At 46.8% G+C, this 16,049-nt stretch overlaps 1 protein-coding gene across 6 annotated transcripts in view; it reads right to left on the reverse strand.

The window, feature by feature from the left end:
• The window catches only part of LOC115535407 (BOLA class I histocompatibility antigen, alpha chain BL3-6), a 35,758-nt gene that overhangs the window by 564 nt on the left and 19,145 nt on the right, over positions 1–16,049 (reverse strand). For 2 of the 6 annotated variants that reach the window (XM_030346587.1, XM_030346585.1), the window contains exons 2-12: positions 10,780–11,052; positions 8,624–8,908; positions 7,924–8,202; positions 6,307–6,360; positions 5,717–5,995; positions 4,554–4,607; positions 3,964–4,242; positions 2,909–2,962; positions 2,319–2,597; positions 345–479; positions 91–138 (exon numbers count right to left, since the gene is read on the reverse strand). In XM_030346587.1, coding sequence (XP_030202447.1) covers positions 91–138; positions 345–479; positions 2,319–2,597; positions 2,909–2,962; positions 3,964–4,242; positions 4,554–4,607; positions 5,717–5,995; positions 6,307–6,360; positions 7,924–8,202; positions 8,624–8,908; positions 10,780–11,052 — 2,019 coding nt within the window. The remainder of the gene's footprint in view (positions 1–90; positions 139–344; positions 480–2,318; positions 2,598–2,908; positions 2,963–3,963; positions 4,243–4,553; positions 4,608–5,716; positions 5,996–6,306; positions 6,361–7,923; positions 8,203–8,623; positions 8,909–10,779; positions 11,053–16,049) is intronic. The other 4 variants (XM_030346586.1, XM_030346589.1, XM_030346590.1 and 1 more) reach the window with 4 other exon arrangements.

Consider the following 16,049-nt stretch of genomic DNA (forward strand, 5'->3'; position numbering starts at 1 on the left):
GTACTGAGGTCCTGGTCAACACAACAAATGACGTGTACTTCATAAAGCTGAGTATTCATAGAGGGTAGTAAACTGAGATGGAAGGTGTACCTGTGAGTAGGGTCTGGTGTTCCATCTGCACGGGCAGGATCGTGACAACTACAATACAAAGTACAGTACAGTGAGTTACAATGTTGATGTTAAACAATCTGTCTATTAATGTTAAACCATCCGTATCATCAGTGTATTAATGTAAAACCATCCATTATATTAGTGTATTAACATTAAACTATCCTTTATATTAGTGTATTAACATTAAACTATCCAATATATTAGTGTATTAACGTTAAACTATATTATGTTACCTTTTTCCGCTGGTGTCCTCCTTCTCCTGAGGATAATCACCACACCAGTGATAATGAGCCCCACCACCACCAGTAGACCAACAACAGCCCCGACAATGAGTCCAATGGGGGGTGGAACAGGAACAACGCCCTGATCTAAACACGATCCAACAGAGTCAACATCAGCCGTTGATACTTCCATAGGACTCATGCTACATCTCGTATCCTACTCATCAGGCAGCGCCAGTAGAATAATGATCCTTCTTATTTAGTCCTCCATGCACTCTGACTGACCCCACAGGTCTGGACGCTGCCCCACCTGCTCAGCGGCTGAAGAGGAAACCCCAGACTCTGCAAGACTCTTACCCCACAAGACTCTTACCCCACAAGACTCTTACCCCACAAGACTCTTACCCCACAAGACTCTTACCCCACAAGACTCTTACCCCACAAGACTCTTACAAGACTCTTACCCCACAAGACCCTTACCCCACAAGACTCTTACCCCACAAGACTCTTACCCCACAAGACTCTTACCCCACAAGACTCTTACCCCACAAGACTCTTACCCCACAAGACTCTTACCCCACAAGACTCTTACCCCACAAGACTCTTACCCCACAAGACTCTTACCCCACAAGACTCTTACAAGACTCTTACCCCACAAGACTCTTACCCCACAAGACTCTTACCCCACAAGACTCTTACCCCACAAGACTCTTACCCCACAAGACTCTTACCCCACAAGACTCTTACAAGACTCTTACCCCACAAGACTCTTACCCCACAAGACCCTTACCCCACAAGACTCTTACCCCACAAGACTCTTACCCCACAAGACTCTTACCCCACAAGACTCTTACCCCACAAGACTCTTACCCCACAAGACTCTTACCCCACAAGACTCTTACCCCACAAGACTCTTACCCCACAAGACTCTTACCCCACAAGACTCTTACCCCACAAGACTCTTACCCCACAAGACTCTTACCCCACAAGACTCTTACCCCACAAGACTCTTACCCCACAAGACTCTTACCCCACAAGACTCTTACCCCACAAGACTCTTACCCCACAAGACTCTTACCCCACAAGACTCTTACCCCACAAGACTCTTACCCCACAAGACTCTTACCCCACAAGACTCTTACCCCACAAGACTCTTACAAGACTCTTACCCCACAAGACTCTTACCCCACAAGACTCTTACCCCACAAGACTCTTACCCCACAAGACTCTTACCCCACAAGACTCTTACCCCACAAGACTCTTACAAGACTCTTACCCCACAAGACTCTTACCCCACAAGACCCTTACCCCACAAGACTCTTACCCCACAAGACTCTTACCCCACAAGACTCTTACCCCACAAGACTCTTACCCCACAAGACTCTTACCCCACAAGACTCTTACCCCACAAGACTCTTACCCCACAAGACTCTTACCCCACAAGACTCTTACCCCACAAGACTCTTGCCCCACAAGACTCTTGCCCCACAAGACTCTTACCCCACAAGACTCTTACCCCACAAGACTCTTACCCCACAAGACTCTTACCCCACAAGACTCTTACCCCACAAGACTCTTACCCCACAAGACTCTTACCCCACAAGACTCTTACCCCACAAGACTCTTACCCCACAAGACTCTTACCCCACAAGACTCTTACCCCACAAGACTCTTACCCAACAAGACTCTTACCCCACAAGACTCTTACCCAACAAGACTCTTACCCCACAAGACTCTTACCCAACAAGACTCTTACCCCACAAGACTCTTACAAGACTCTTACCCCACAAGACTCTTACCCCACAAGACTCTTACCCAACAAGACTCTTACCCCACAAGACTCTTACCCAACAAGACTCTTACCCCACAAGACTCTTACAAGACTCTTACCCCACAAGACTCTTACCCCACAAGACTCTTACCCAACAAGACTCTTACCCCACAAGACTCTTACCCCACAAGACTCTTACCCCACAAGACTCTTACCCCACTCTTCGACCACATGGATGTTGCTCGCAGGGTGGTTGACTTCACAGGTGTACTTGGCCGTGTCGCCCCCAGGAATCATCACCCACATCTTGATCTGGTTGGTCCCGTCCCCGCTAGGGCGGACCCCCGTGGACTGCAGACCATCGTCGCGGTCCACCAAATGGCCGTCCCTCCTGATGTTCATAGTGATCTCCTTGGGATGGAAGCCTGTGGCCAGGCAGCTGAGCTTCAGGTTGTCCTTGAATGGCCTGGCGGATATGTAGACTTCTGGTGGTGCTGTTGAAAGAAACACAATTATTCCCGTTTGGATCCAGGCTGCCAGGCTTTGGGTTCCCCATGGTCCGATTGGTGTTAAACTGACGTAATGGTCCAGAGACCTAAGGTCCATGGTCCAGAGACCTAAGGTCCATGGTCCTAAAGGCTGCTGCAGGCTGCAATATATTGACAACCCGCATGTAAAGCCCGACCCACGTATCGGTTGGCTGATTTTAATCAGCCTATAACGGTATTGGCGAAAGTGTTTGCCGACATGAATCTTAAGAAATGTAAATATGTCTATATTTTGAAAATCGGTTGATATCTGTTACCTGGCTGGCCTTGCGGCGGAAGGATTGGAGGCAGTGCGACCGATGTGAGCAAGGCTGTTGGCAAGAATTTATTCAGGTACAAAGATATCCATCAGGAGGCAAAAATTAAAGATGAATAAACAAAAAAACAAATCAATAATTCAAAATAACTTTCAATAAACTAAACTTTCAATAATCTAACAAAACAACAGTCCTCCCCTCGGCACTAATTAAGCCCTTGGCTGGTCGAAGAGCCAGGTGTTGTCACCCGCTCACCTCAGGCCCTTCTGCCCCAGCTACATGATTTGGACCTGAATATATCCTACATGGCCCGACCCATACCACTTTTAATTAAATTAACCCTCCCCTACACATTTCCGATTTACCTATCCCCACCCCTAGTTACACACCTTACTCCAGACCTATTCGTCTAAAACCTACCCTTACCCCCTACTTCCCTGACACCTTAAATATTGCCCAAGTACCCCAACACACCCCTCTCCTCCCACACACTTGGTCTCGCCCGTCTGACGTCACCCCCACACCGCACAAATGTTCTTCCAGACTTCACGTCGGGTCCTCCCGCAGCCCCCGGCACCCGGAAGCCAGCGCAACCGTAACGTGAGTGTTTTTACGTTGTCCTTGTTTGTACCGTGTCCCCTGACCGGCTTCCTCATAACGTATGTTTTTGTGTGTTGCAGGTGGCGTCATGAAAGTGTTTGAATGTTCTGTGTGTGTTAATAAAAGGGTACTTGTAAATCCCGGTGTCAGTCCTGTTTGTATCCACTGCCTGCAGTAACGGGCCGCCGCACCGTTACACCCCACAAGACTCTTACCCCACAAGACTCTTACCCCACAAGACTCTTACCCCACAAGACTCTTACCCCACAAGACTCCTACCCCACAAGACTCTTACCCCACAAGACTCTTACCCCACAAGACTCTTACCCCACAAGACTCTTACCCCACAAGACTCTTACCCCACAAGACTCTTACCCCACAAGACTCTTACCCCACAAGACTCTTACCCCACAAGACTCTTACCCCACAAGACTCTTACCCAACAAGACTCTTACCCCACTCTTCGACCACATGGATGTTGCTCGCAGGGTGGTTGACTTCACAGGTGTACTTGGCCGTGTCGCCCCCAGGAATCATCACCCACATCTTGATCTGGTGGGTCCCGTTCCCGTTAGGACGGACCCCCGTGGACTGCAGACAATCGTCGCGGTCCACCAAATGGCCGTCCCTCCTGATGTTCATAGTGATCTCCTTGGGGTGGAAGCCTGTGGCCAGGCAGCTGAGCTTCAGGTTGTCCTTGAATGGCCTGGCGGATATGTAGACTTCTGGTGGTGCTGTTGAAAGAAACACAATTATTCCCGTTTGGATCCAGGCTGTCAGGCTTTGGGTTCCCCATGGTCCGATTGGTGTTAAACTGACGTAATGGTCCAAAGACCTAAGGTCCATGGTCCAGAGACCTAAGGTCCATGGTCCTAAAGGCTGCTGCAGGCTGCAATATATTGACAACCCGCATGTAAAGCCCGACCCACGTATCGGTTGGCTGATTTTAATCAGCCTATAACGGCATTGGCGAAAGTGTTTGCCGACATGAATCTTAAGAAATGTAAATATGTCTATATTTTGAAAATCGGTTGATATCTGTTACCTGGCTGGCCTTGCGGCGGAAGGATTGGAGGCAATGCGACCGATGTGAGCAAGGCTGTTGGCAAGAATTTATTCAGGTACAAAGATATCCATCAGGAGGCAAAAATTAAAGATGAATAAACAAAAAAACAAATCAATAATTCAAAATAACTTTCAATATACTAAACTTTCAATAATCTAACAAAACAACAGTCCTCCCCTCGGCACTAATTAAGCCCTTGGCTGGTCGAAGAGCCAGGTGTTGTCACCCGCTCACCTCAGGCCCTTCTGCCCCACCTACATGATTTGGACCTGAATATATCCTACATGGCCTGAACCATACCACTTTTAATTCAATTAACCCTCCCCTACACATTTCCGATTTACCTATCCCCACCCCTAGTTACACACCTTACTCCAGACCTATTCGTCTAAAACCTATCCTTACCCCCAACTTCCCTGACACCTTAAATATTGCCCAAGTACCCCAACACACCCCTCTCCTCCCACACACTTGGTCTCGCCCGTCTGACGTCACCCCCACACCGCACAAATGTTCTTCCAGACTTCACGTCGGGTCCTCCCGCAGCCCCCGGCACCCGGAAGCCAGCGCAACCGTAACGCAAGTGTTTTTACGTTGTCCTTGTTTGTACCGTGTCCCCTGACCGGCTTCCTCATAACGTATGTTTTTGTGTGTTGCAGGTGGCGTCATGAAAGTGTTTGAATGTTCTGTGTGTGTTAATAAAAGGGTACTTGTAAATCCCGGTGTCAGTCCTGTTTGTATCCACTGCCTGCAGTAACGGGCCGCCGCACCGTTACACCCCACAAGACTCTTACCCCACAAGACTCTTACCCCACAAGACTCTTACCCCACAAGACTCTTACCCCACAAGACTCTTACCCCACAAGACTCTTACCCCACAAGACTCTTACCCCACAAGACTCTTACCCCACAAGACTCTTACAAGACTCTTACAAGACTCTTACAAGACTCTTACCCCACAAGACTCTTACCCCACAAGACTCTTACCCCACAAGACTCTTACCCCACAAGACTCTTACCCCACAAGACTCTTACCCCACAAGACTCTTACCCCACAAGACTCTTACCCCACAAGACTCTTACAAGACTCTTACCCCACAAGACTCTTACCCCACAAGACTCTTACCCCACAAGACTCTTACCCCACTCTACGACCACATGGATGTTGCTCGCAGGGTGGATGACTTCACAGGTGTACTTGGCCGTGTCGCCCCGAGGAATCATCCCCCACTTCTTGATCTGGTGGGTCCCGTCCCTGTTAGGACGGACCCCCGTTGTCTCCAGACCATCGTAGCGGTCCACCAAATGGCCGTCCCTCCTGATGTTCATAGTGATCTCCTTGGGATGGAAGCCTGTGGCCAGGCAGCTGAGGTTCAGGTTGTTCTCGAATGGCCTGGCGGATATGTAAACTTCTGGTGGTGCTGTGGAAAGAAACACAATTATTCCCGTTTGGATCCAGGCTGCCAGGCTTTGGGTTCCCCATGGTCCGAATGTTGTTAAACTGACGTAATGGTCCAGAGACCTAAGGTCCATGGTCCAGAGACCTAAGGTCCATGGTCCTAAAGGCTGCTGCAGGCTGCAATATATTGATAACCCGGGTGTAAAGCCCGACCCACATATCGGTTGGCTGATTTTAATCAGCCTATAACGGTATTGGCGAAAGTGTTTGCCGACATGAATCTTTAGAAATGTAAATATATCTATATTTTGAAAATCGGTTGATATCTGTTACCTGGCTGGCCTTGCGGCGGAAGGATTGGAGACAGTGCAACCGATGTGAGCAAGGCTGTTGGCAAGAATTTATTCAGGTACAAAAATATCCATCAGGAGGCAAACATTAAAGATGAGTAAACAAAAAAACAAATCAATAATTCAAAATAACTTTCAATAAACTAAACTTTCAATAATCTAACAAAACAACAGTCCTCCCCTCGGCACTAATTAAGCTCTTGGCTGGTCGAAGAGCCAGGTGTTGTCACCCGCTCACCTCAGGCCCTTCTGCCCCACCTACATGATTTGGACCTGAATATATCCTACATGGCCTGAACCATACCACTTTTAATTCAATTAACCCTCCCCTACACATTTCCGATTTACCTATCCCCACCCCTAGTTACACACCTTACTCCAGACCTATTCGTCTAAAACCTATCCTTACCCCCTACTTCCCTGACACCTTAAATATTGCCCAAGTACCCCAACACACCCCTCTCCTCCCACACACTTGGTCTCGCCCGTCTGACGTCACCCCCACACCGCACAAATGTTCTTCCAGACTTCACGTCGGGTCCTCCCGCAGCCCCCGGCACCCGGAAGCCAGCGCAACCGTAACGTGAGTGTTTTTACGTTGTCCTTGTTTGTACCGTGTCCCCTGACCGGCTTCCTCATAACGTATGTTTTTGTGTGTTGCAGGTGGCGTCATGAAAGTGTTTGAATGTTCTGTGTGTGTTAATAAAAGGGTACTTGTAAATCCCGGTGTCAGTCCTGTTTGTATCCACTGCCTGCAGTAACGGGCCGCCGCACCGTTACACCCCACAAGACTCTTACCCCACAAGACTCTTACCCCACAAGCCTCTTACCCCACAAGACTCTTACCCCACAAGACTCTTACAAGACTCTTACCCCACAAGACTCTTACAAGACTCTTACCCCACAAGACTCTTACCCCACAAGACTCTTACCCCACAAGACTCTTACCCCACAAGACTCTTACAAGACTCTTACAAGACTCTTACCCCACAAGACTCTTACCCCACAAGACTCTTACCCCACAAGACTCTTACCCCACAAGACTCCTACCCCACAAGACTCTTACCCCACAAGACTCTTCCCCCACAAGACTCTTACCCCACAAGACTCTTACCCCACAAGACTCTTACCCCACAAGACTCTTACCCCACAAGACTCTTACCCCACAAGACTCTTACCCCACAAGACTCTTACCCCACAAGACTCTTACCCCACAAGACTCTTACAAGACTCTTACCCCACAAGACTCTTACCCCACAAGACTCTTACCCCACAAGACTCTTACCCCACAAGACTCTTACCCCACAAGACTCTTACCCCACAAGACTCTTACCCCACAAGACTCTTACCCCACAAGACTCTTACCCCACAAGACTCTTACCCCACAAGACTCTTACAAGACTCTTACCCCACAAGACTCTTACCCCACAAGACTCTTACCCCACAAGACTCTTACCCCACAAGACTCTTACCCCACAAGACTCTTACCCCACAAGACCCTTACCCCACAAGACTCTTACCCCACAAGACTCTTACCCCACAAGACCCTTACCCCACAAGACTCTTACCCCACAAGACTCTTACCCCACAAGACTCTTACCCCACTCTTCGACCACATGGATGTTGCTCGCAGGGTGGTTGACTTCACAGGTGTAGTTGGCCGTGTCGCCCCTAGGAATCATCACCCACTTCTTGATCTGGTGGGTCCCGTCCCCGTTAGGACGGATCCCCGTGGACTGCAGACCATCGTCGCGGTCCACCAAATGGCCGTCCCTCCTGATGTTCATAGTGATCTCCTTGGGGTGGAAGCCTGTGGCCAGGCAGCTGAGCTTCAGGTTGTTCTCAAATGGCCTGGCGGATATGTAAACTTCTGGTGGTGCTGTGGAAAGAAACACAATTATTCCCGTTTGGATCCAGGCTGCCAGGCTTTGGGTTCCCCATGGTCCGAATGTTGTTAAACTGACGTAATGGTCCAAAGACCTAAGGTCCATGGTCCAGAGACCTAAGGTCCATGGTCCTAAAGGCTGCTGCAGGCTGCAATATATTGACAACCCGCGTATAAAGCCCGACCCATATATCGGTTGGCTGATTTTAATCAGCCTATAACGGTATTGGCGAAAGTGTTTGCCGACATGAATCTTTAGAAATGTAAATATATCTATATTTTGAAAATCGGTTGATATCTGTTATCGTTTTCTCCCTAATATCGGTATCGGTATCGGCCCCTTAAATCCAGTATGGATCGGGCTCTGGTACTCTGTGATGTCAGATTACAGCTGAGGGGACGGTTCCACACTTACAGGCCTTAATATTGGCCTCCTTCCTGTATTTGAGGAAGGTGTCCAGCCACTGGACACACTCGTTGTGAAGGTAGCCGTCGGTGTAGTCGTTGAGCTGCTGGATGCCGTCCCACTTGCGCTTGGTCAGAATGGCTCCGTCCATGTGGGCGACCCACTGCTTGTGATGGCTGTCGAAGGACAGGAAGTCGTCTCCATCATAGCCGTACTGGTCAATCCCACTGAGCTTCCTCTCAGAGCCTGTAGTGTTTACCTCACATCCATGTCTCCACTGGAGATAGTGGTTAACTGTGAGAGTGAGAGTGAGAGTGAGAGAGAGAGTGAGAGAGAGAGAGAGGAAACAATAGAATGCCTGAATGTTACTGTGCGTTCACACCAAACGCGACGGGGCGACAGGATCCCATTCAAAGTGAACGTATAGACGCGTATCGGGCGAATTTTTCGCCAGAGAAAACCGGCGACAAGTTTTGATTTGTCGCGCCACACTTTCGCCGTGCACAGGGGAGCGCATTCACGAGGATTTGTGGCGCGACAAATTCGCTTGAGTTGAAATATTTAAACTTTGACGCAAATTTTGCGTCAAAGTTTAAATATACGTAACAGCCAATCAGCGTTCAACCGTCGTACTCAGTGCAGTGCAGTCCGGGGTGAACTGCAGCATGGAGGAGAAAGAGAATGTTGCCGTTTGCGACTCCCAGAGCTCTATATATAATATAATTGTATATAGTATAATATTTGTATAAATAATATCACGGCCAAAAGCTCTGTGCGCCTCCGGATGGCCGTAGCGCGGGGAGCTCTCGTAGGGATTGGGCTTCTCTGGGTTTGTTTCTGGTCTTGTGTGTTCCAACGGTTTATTAGGTAGGCCTATCTAATAAATCTCTGTCTATTCAATACTTCATTCACTGCCTCCTCCGTGGTCATTACAATATTATGAATATACTGCGTCGGGTCCTCCGACGTCTCTTCCTCTTCCACAATAGGTAAAGACATGCAATGGTGGTTATCTTGTTGTGGCGCGACAAATTCGACAAAACTTGCACAGCGACAGATTATGCTTTGTGGCGCGACAACGCGAACAGGCGACAAATGTCGCGTTTGGTGTGAACTAGGGGTGCGAACGGTTACCAAAAATTGTAAACGGTTACACAACCCCTTTTTTTTCGTGTACACGGTTAACCGTTTTTATTTATTTTTTTATTTTTTTAAGTGGACCGCAGTCGCGCTATACGACCAATGGAGGGTAGGGTTTAGATCGGGCCCAGAAAAAATCAAGCCCGACCCGACCCGAGCCCGTGCACGTTCTGTCTGAGCCCGGCCCGACACATTAACTGTAATTATGAGCCCTAGCCCGGTTTCATACACGTGTAACTTTGTACACATTTGTTACTTAGGCCTACTCTGCTAAATATATATGTAGGCTAAGGGATAATGTATAGAACGCCGGTCATTATCGGGAAAATAAGCACCGACAGGCTGAACAGGACACCGACGCACAGCGGAGGTGTCTTGCTTCGCCCTGAAGGGGCTTATTTTGGATAATGACCGGCGACGTTCTATACTACATTATCCCGCTTATTACACGGCTACTTGCCAAAACGAAAAAATAACTTCACATGGTGTGTCTTTTTACAATTTATAATTCGTTACCAGCATTCGTAGTGTTGATCAGCAGAGAAATAGTCTGCCGAACGTCTTTGGTTGCTTAGCAACCAAAGACGCTGGGGTTGACAAGTTACCGGACTACTACCCATGCAAGTGAACGGAGCGTTCCACGCCATTGAGAAGACCCGTGTTGCCTAATGCCCGGTGTTCAGTTACACAACATTTATCACGTGCATTTATTAGCTCCTTAATGTTGTCCAAGTGGAACATTCATTGCTTTATTAATCGCTAAATAAATAGTATGTGTCATTTTGATTTCGTTTACTGATTTTTCCTAAACGGTATTGATTTACTAACCGGTTACACGTGTACACGTGACGTGTGCCCGGTCACACCCCTAGTGTGAACGCACAGTTAGACAGAATGTTAGACAGCCAACCAGACAGACAGAGAGCCAGCCAGACAGACAGGTAGACAGACAGGTAGACAACTGACAGCCAACCAACCAACCAGACAGACAGACAGACAGACAGACAGACAGACAGACAGAGCACCTGTGTCGTTCTTCCTCAGGCGGTCGTTGAGGACTTTGAGGCTGACCTTGAACCACTGCTGTTTGGTCTGCCGGGAGCTGGTGCCCTTGTCCCAGTATTCCTTGTCCAGCCGCTCCTTCATCCAGTCCTCCCTGGGCACCTTCACCTGGGTGTCGCTGTCGAAGTAGTCGATGGGCCGGCCGTCCAGCAGGCCGATGGCTGAGAACTCGTGGATGCCGGGCAGGCCGACGGGCCGGGTGAAGGCCGTGTAGATGTAGGTCAGCGAGTTGATTTCTGAGGAGCAGGGTTCAACAGCACTGAAGGGATCAGACGAGTCACTGACCCCCGCGGGCCTCAGTGTCCCCGGTACTCTGCCTCGCTTTCTCTTTCATTTGATATTTTGCATTCTTAAGCATATCGTGATATTTAAGGATTTTGTGTAAATCCCCAACACGATAATAAAATGTTATCATATCTCACAGCCTCTTACTGACACAGCCTCTAACTGACACAGCCTCTTACTGACACAGCCTCTAACTGACACAGCCTCTAACTGACACAGCCTCTAACTGACACAGCCTCTTACTGACACAGCCTCTAATGACTGACACAGCCTCTTACTGACACAGCCTCTAACTGACACAGCCTCTAACTGACACAGCCTCTAACTGACACAGCCTCTGACTGACACAGCCTCTAACTGACACAGCCTCTAACTGACACAGCCTCTTACTGACACAGCCTCTAACTGACACAGCCTCTAACTGACACAGCCTCTTACTGACACAGCCTCTAACTGACACAGCCTCTTACTGACACAGCCTCTAACTGACACAGCCTCTAACTGACACAGCCTCTTACTGACACAGCCTCTAACTGACACAGCCTCTTACTGACACAGCCTCTAACTGACACAGCCTCTTACTGACACAGCCTCTTACTGACACAGCCTCTAACTGACACAGCCTCTTACTGACACAGCCTCTTACTGACACAGCCTCTAACTGACACAGCCTCTGACTGACACAGCCTCTAACTGACACAGCCTCTGACTGACACAGCCTCTGACTGACACAGCCTCTAACTGACACAGCCTCTAACTGACACAGCCTCTTACTGACACAGCCTCTAACTGACACAGCCTCTTACTGACACAGCCTCTAACTGACACAGCCTCTTACTGACACAGCCTCTTACTGACACAGCCTCTAACTGACACAGCCTCTAACTGACACAGCCTCTAACTGACACAGCCTCTTACACTGGAAAAAGCCTTCTGTTGAACCAATTAAGAAAAACATGGGTAATGGTTCACATCTATATTACATAACTTGAGCCAATGACAAATATATAGCTTGCCTCAAACAATATTTCCTATGTTCATAAAAACAAAATAATACAACTTGGCACCAAGTATAATTCTATTCTTTGAATGAAGTTAATACATTTAAATCGTATGTTAAATCCTAAACAAAAAAATATTGATTCACTCCAACAATTGGTTCTCATTTAAGAAATATCTATCAGAAATAATTTGGTTTATCCAATCAAAAAGATTACAATTTAATCAAACAATTATTTCTCATTATTGTATACATCATCATCATCATTTTTTCCCGCTCGGCTCTCGCCGCTTCATGGCCTTGGGGCGCTTCTGTCTGGATTCGACATCACATCGCGACATCAGTCAGGGTTAGGTGCTTTGCCAAAGACACCTCGATACACTGCTTGGTGAAGCCGGGGATCGAACCAACAACCTTCAGATTACCAGCCAACCCGCTCTACCACCTGAGCTACTATCGCCACACAATATACAATATATATTAACAATCTAAATCGCAGAGTTAGACCAACTCCAGACCTCCCTCCAGACACAGACAGACTGTCCTAGCTCACAGAACCAGTGAGTCATCGTCACTCTGGTCAAGGCTAGTGCTTTCACCTCAAAAAGTCGCCAAAAGTCACCAATAGCAGCTGAAAAAGAAGCTAGATTTGTCGTTTGTCGCTGTTTTGAAAAAAAGTCGCCAAAGGGGTCTGAAAAGTAGCTAAATATAGCGACAAAATCGCTAAGTTGGCAACACTGCGGTTTGGTCCAGTAGTCGTAAGCGTCTTTGTATTTAATGCGCATGCGCAGGCTTGTACGTAACCTTGAAATTGTACATTTGTCTGAACAAATATTTCTAAATTGAGCTCCTAATCAAGTATAACAGTGTTTTAGGAAGAAAACAAAAAAAAATATTTGGATTGAATGACAAAATTATTAATCAGTTGAATACACAACCTTAAAATTTTACATTTGTCAAAATGGATATTTCTTAATTGAGCTCCTAATTAAAAATATCTATATTTCACAGTATTTTGAAATAAAAAAAAGTTATTTTAAAAATAAAACAAAAAATGTTTATTTGAATTGAATTACAAAATAATAATCAGATGAAGTACGGCTTAAAACCCTTTTTCCAGTGTACTGACACAGCCTCTTACTGACTGACACAGCCTCTAACTGGCACAGCAAGAGTCTGTGTCTAAATTAAATGTGTTTTGGTAGTGGTATAACTACTAGCTATTGGTCTATTCTCATGGTTTCGTGATAACTAGTTGGCTGTAAACAAATACACGTTAACGTTGATCTGCGTGTTTTCTAGATAAAAAGCACAATGACTTTTGCAAATTTCAGAACAACGTTTTAAATAAAGGTTTATGAGCTGTGAGGGGTATATAATACAAGTTATTGTGTGCGTGTTGCCAGGTAGACTCTGTGAGTTACCAGAACACTGGTAAACTACCTCATAATAATAATAATGGATTGAATTTATACAGCGCTTCTCTAGACACTCAAAGACGCTTTACAGTGAAGGGGGACCTCACTAACCACCACCAGCGTGTAGCCCCCACTGGGGTGATGCACGGCTTCCAATCTGCGCCAGAATGCTCACCACACACCAGCTTGAGGTGGAGAGTGAGTGAATTAATGAGTCAGCCCATTATACAGGAGGATGATTAGGGGCCAGACTGAATGAGCCTGGTTGGGCCAGGACCCCGGGGAAGCCCCTACTCTTTTGCCCTGGAATCTTTTATGACCTCAGTGAGTCAGGACGTCGGTTTTACGTCTCCTCCGACAGCACAGTGTCCCAGGGGTGGACTGGCCGCCTGGCATGCCGGGCATCGTCCCGGTGGGCAGTTGATCCAATGTGGGCTGGTCAGGTCCGCTATGTTTTCTTTTTTCCTCTCTCTCTAAATTCCCTCCAATTGGGCCGGCCAATGGGCTACAGAGGGCTAGCAGTGTGTGGCCAGCATCGACGCATATTATTGGTCTATGTTTGTCATTGTCAATCAATCATGGGCTGAAAGGCTCAGAGAGCCCTGACAGTGCTGTCAATCACAGCACAAACCAGGGTGGGTGGGACCTCATGGCGCGGGCCGGAGTCGCGGGAGTCGGGACGGAGCTGAACATGGATAAACGTAAGAAACGCTCGGGTGGCACTGAAAAAGCTGAAGTCTCTGGAGGTGGAAGCTGCTAAATGTTCTAAATTGTCAGACCTATTTGGTGACGGGGTCAACACCCCAGCAGGTGCTGCTGCGCCGGGAGACGAGCGAGTGGAGGTGTCATGCTAAATTTGTACCGGCTGCCAAATTTGTACCGGGCGCGTCATCCATACGTAATCCACTCCAAATCTGCCTGGCAACAGATGATCGCTTCGTCCGTTGCCTGGCAACGGACGATCGCGTCGAATGACGTGAAAGGTTCACGAACATTCGCGAACCTTCAATCTAGCGATCTGTTATCTGTATTGTGCTATTTCGTCCTTGACCTGCTTTAAACACTCAGTTTACTTGCTAAATTTGATTAAACAATTAAATACAATACAAATATAAAGTAAAAACAAGTGTTATCTAGCGATCCGTTAACTGTATTATGTTATTTCGTCTTTGGCAACATGAGCGCAAATGTTTTTTGAAACCTGCCCGGCAACGGACGATGCGATCATCTGCTGCCATGCAGGTTTGGAATGGATTACGTATGGATGACGCGCCCGGTACAAATTTGGCAGCCGGTACAAATTTAGCATGACAGAGGCATATATGCTAAGTAACGTTAGCCTGGGGCTAGCTAGGCTACATTTTGAGACATGTTCAAAACAAAGTAGAAAATGTTTTTACATTGAATGTGATGTGACCGTATTAACTGCATACTTGTGACAACATATTAGCCCAGAGTTGAAGGGCTGTGACTATTGGTAGTTTTATTGTTTAAATATGCCGAATTGTGATATTATGGGTTATCATTGTTCAGATGATTTAGCTAAGCTAGCTAACATCTGCTAACGTCAGCAGTTTCTTTTTGCCATAGCAACAGTAAACATTGACAGGGATTAATGAGCTGTAAATAGAGATGCAGAATCAAGCTGTATTGTAAATACAGATCAGATACTTTGAATTTTAGCACAAAATACAAGTAAACCTATAGGAAATAATTAGTTTAATTTGCAATAATTGCCATTGAATTTATTTTAATCTTTCAATTAATTTATTGTTTACTGAGGTGATGACTATTGCATGTGGTGAGAGGAATGCAATATGTGTATTTTTCATCTCCTTTCAAACAGGTTTTCCTGACCTGCTAGAAGTTCTTCTATGATGCGAGAGAGAGAGAGAGAGAGAGAGAGAGAGAGAGAGAGAGAGAGAGAGAGAGAGAGAGAGAGAGAGAGAGAGAGAGAGAGAGAGAGAGAGAGAGAGAGAGAGAGAGAGAGAGAGAGAGAGAGCTTCGTCTTGACTTTGTGATTTTATTATGCAACTTATTTTGTCTCAGATTGAAACAAAAGGTTTGATTATGATTATTTCCTGGTTGAAGATTTTCATATTGATGTTAATTTCCAACATCTGGATATCTTTTAAGTTCAATTAACAGTTATGCAGGTATACAGGCCTTAGGTCTCTTTTGAGACTTAAGTCATCCTTCATGACAGGTAAATTTGTTCACTAAGTGTCACTACATCACAAAAAGGCTACATGGCTACATATACTTGTCAGTACACAGATACTGAGTAGTGAGGAGTGAGGAGTGTAGCTGGCTGGCTGCGGACGAGGAAGTAAGTAAATATAACCATAAATAGAGAATAAAAAAAAGAAATTATCTATAGCTGTGTGAAAAAGTCTAAGACATGAATTACAGGTCTGAATAGATATGCATTCTCATGCGTGTATGTGCACATGTATACATGCATGTGCTGTGCACACATACACGTATATGAGAATGCGTCAGACAGATGCGTTGCCAAAAATAGTGGCAA

The sequence above is a fragment of the Gadus morhua genome, chromosome 22 (assembly GCF_902167405.1).
Source record: "Gadus morhua chromosome 22, gadMor3.0, whole genome shotgun sequence".
NCBI classification, from domain to species: domain Eukaryota; kingdom Metazoa; phylum Chordata; class Actinopteri; order Gadiformes; family Gadidae; genus Gadus; species Gadus morhua.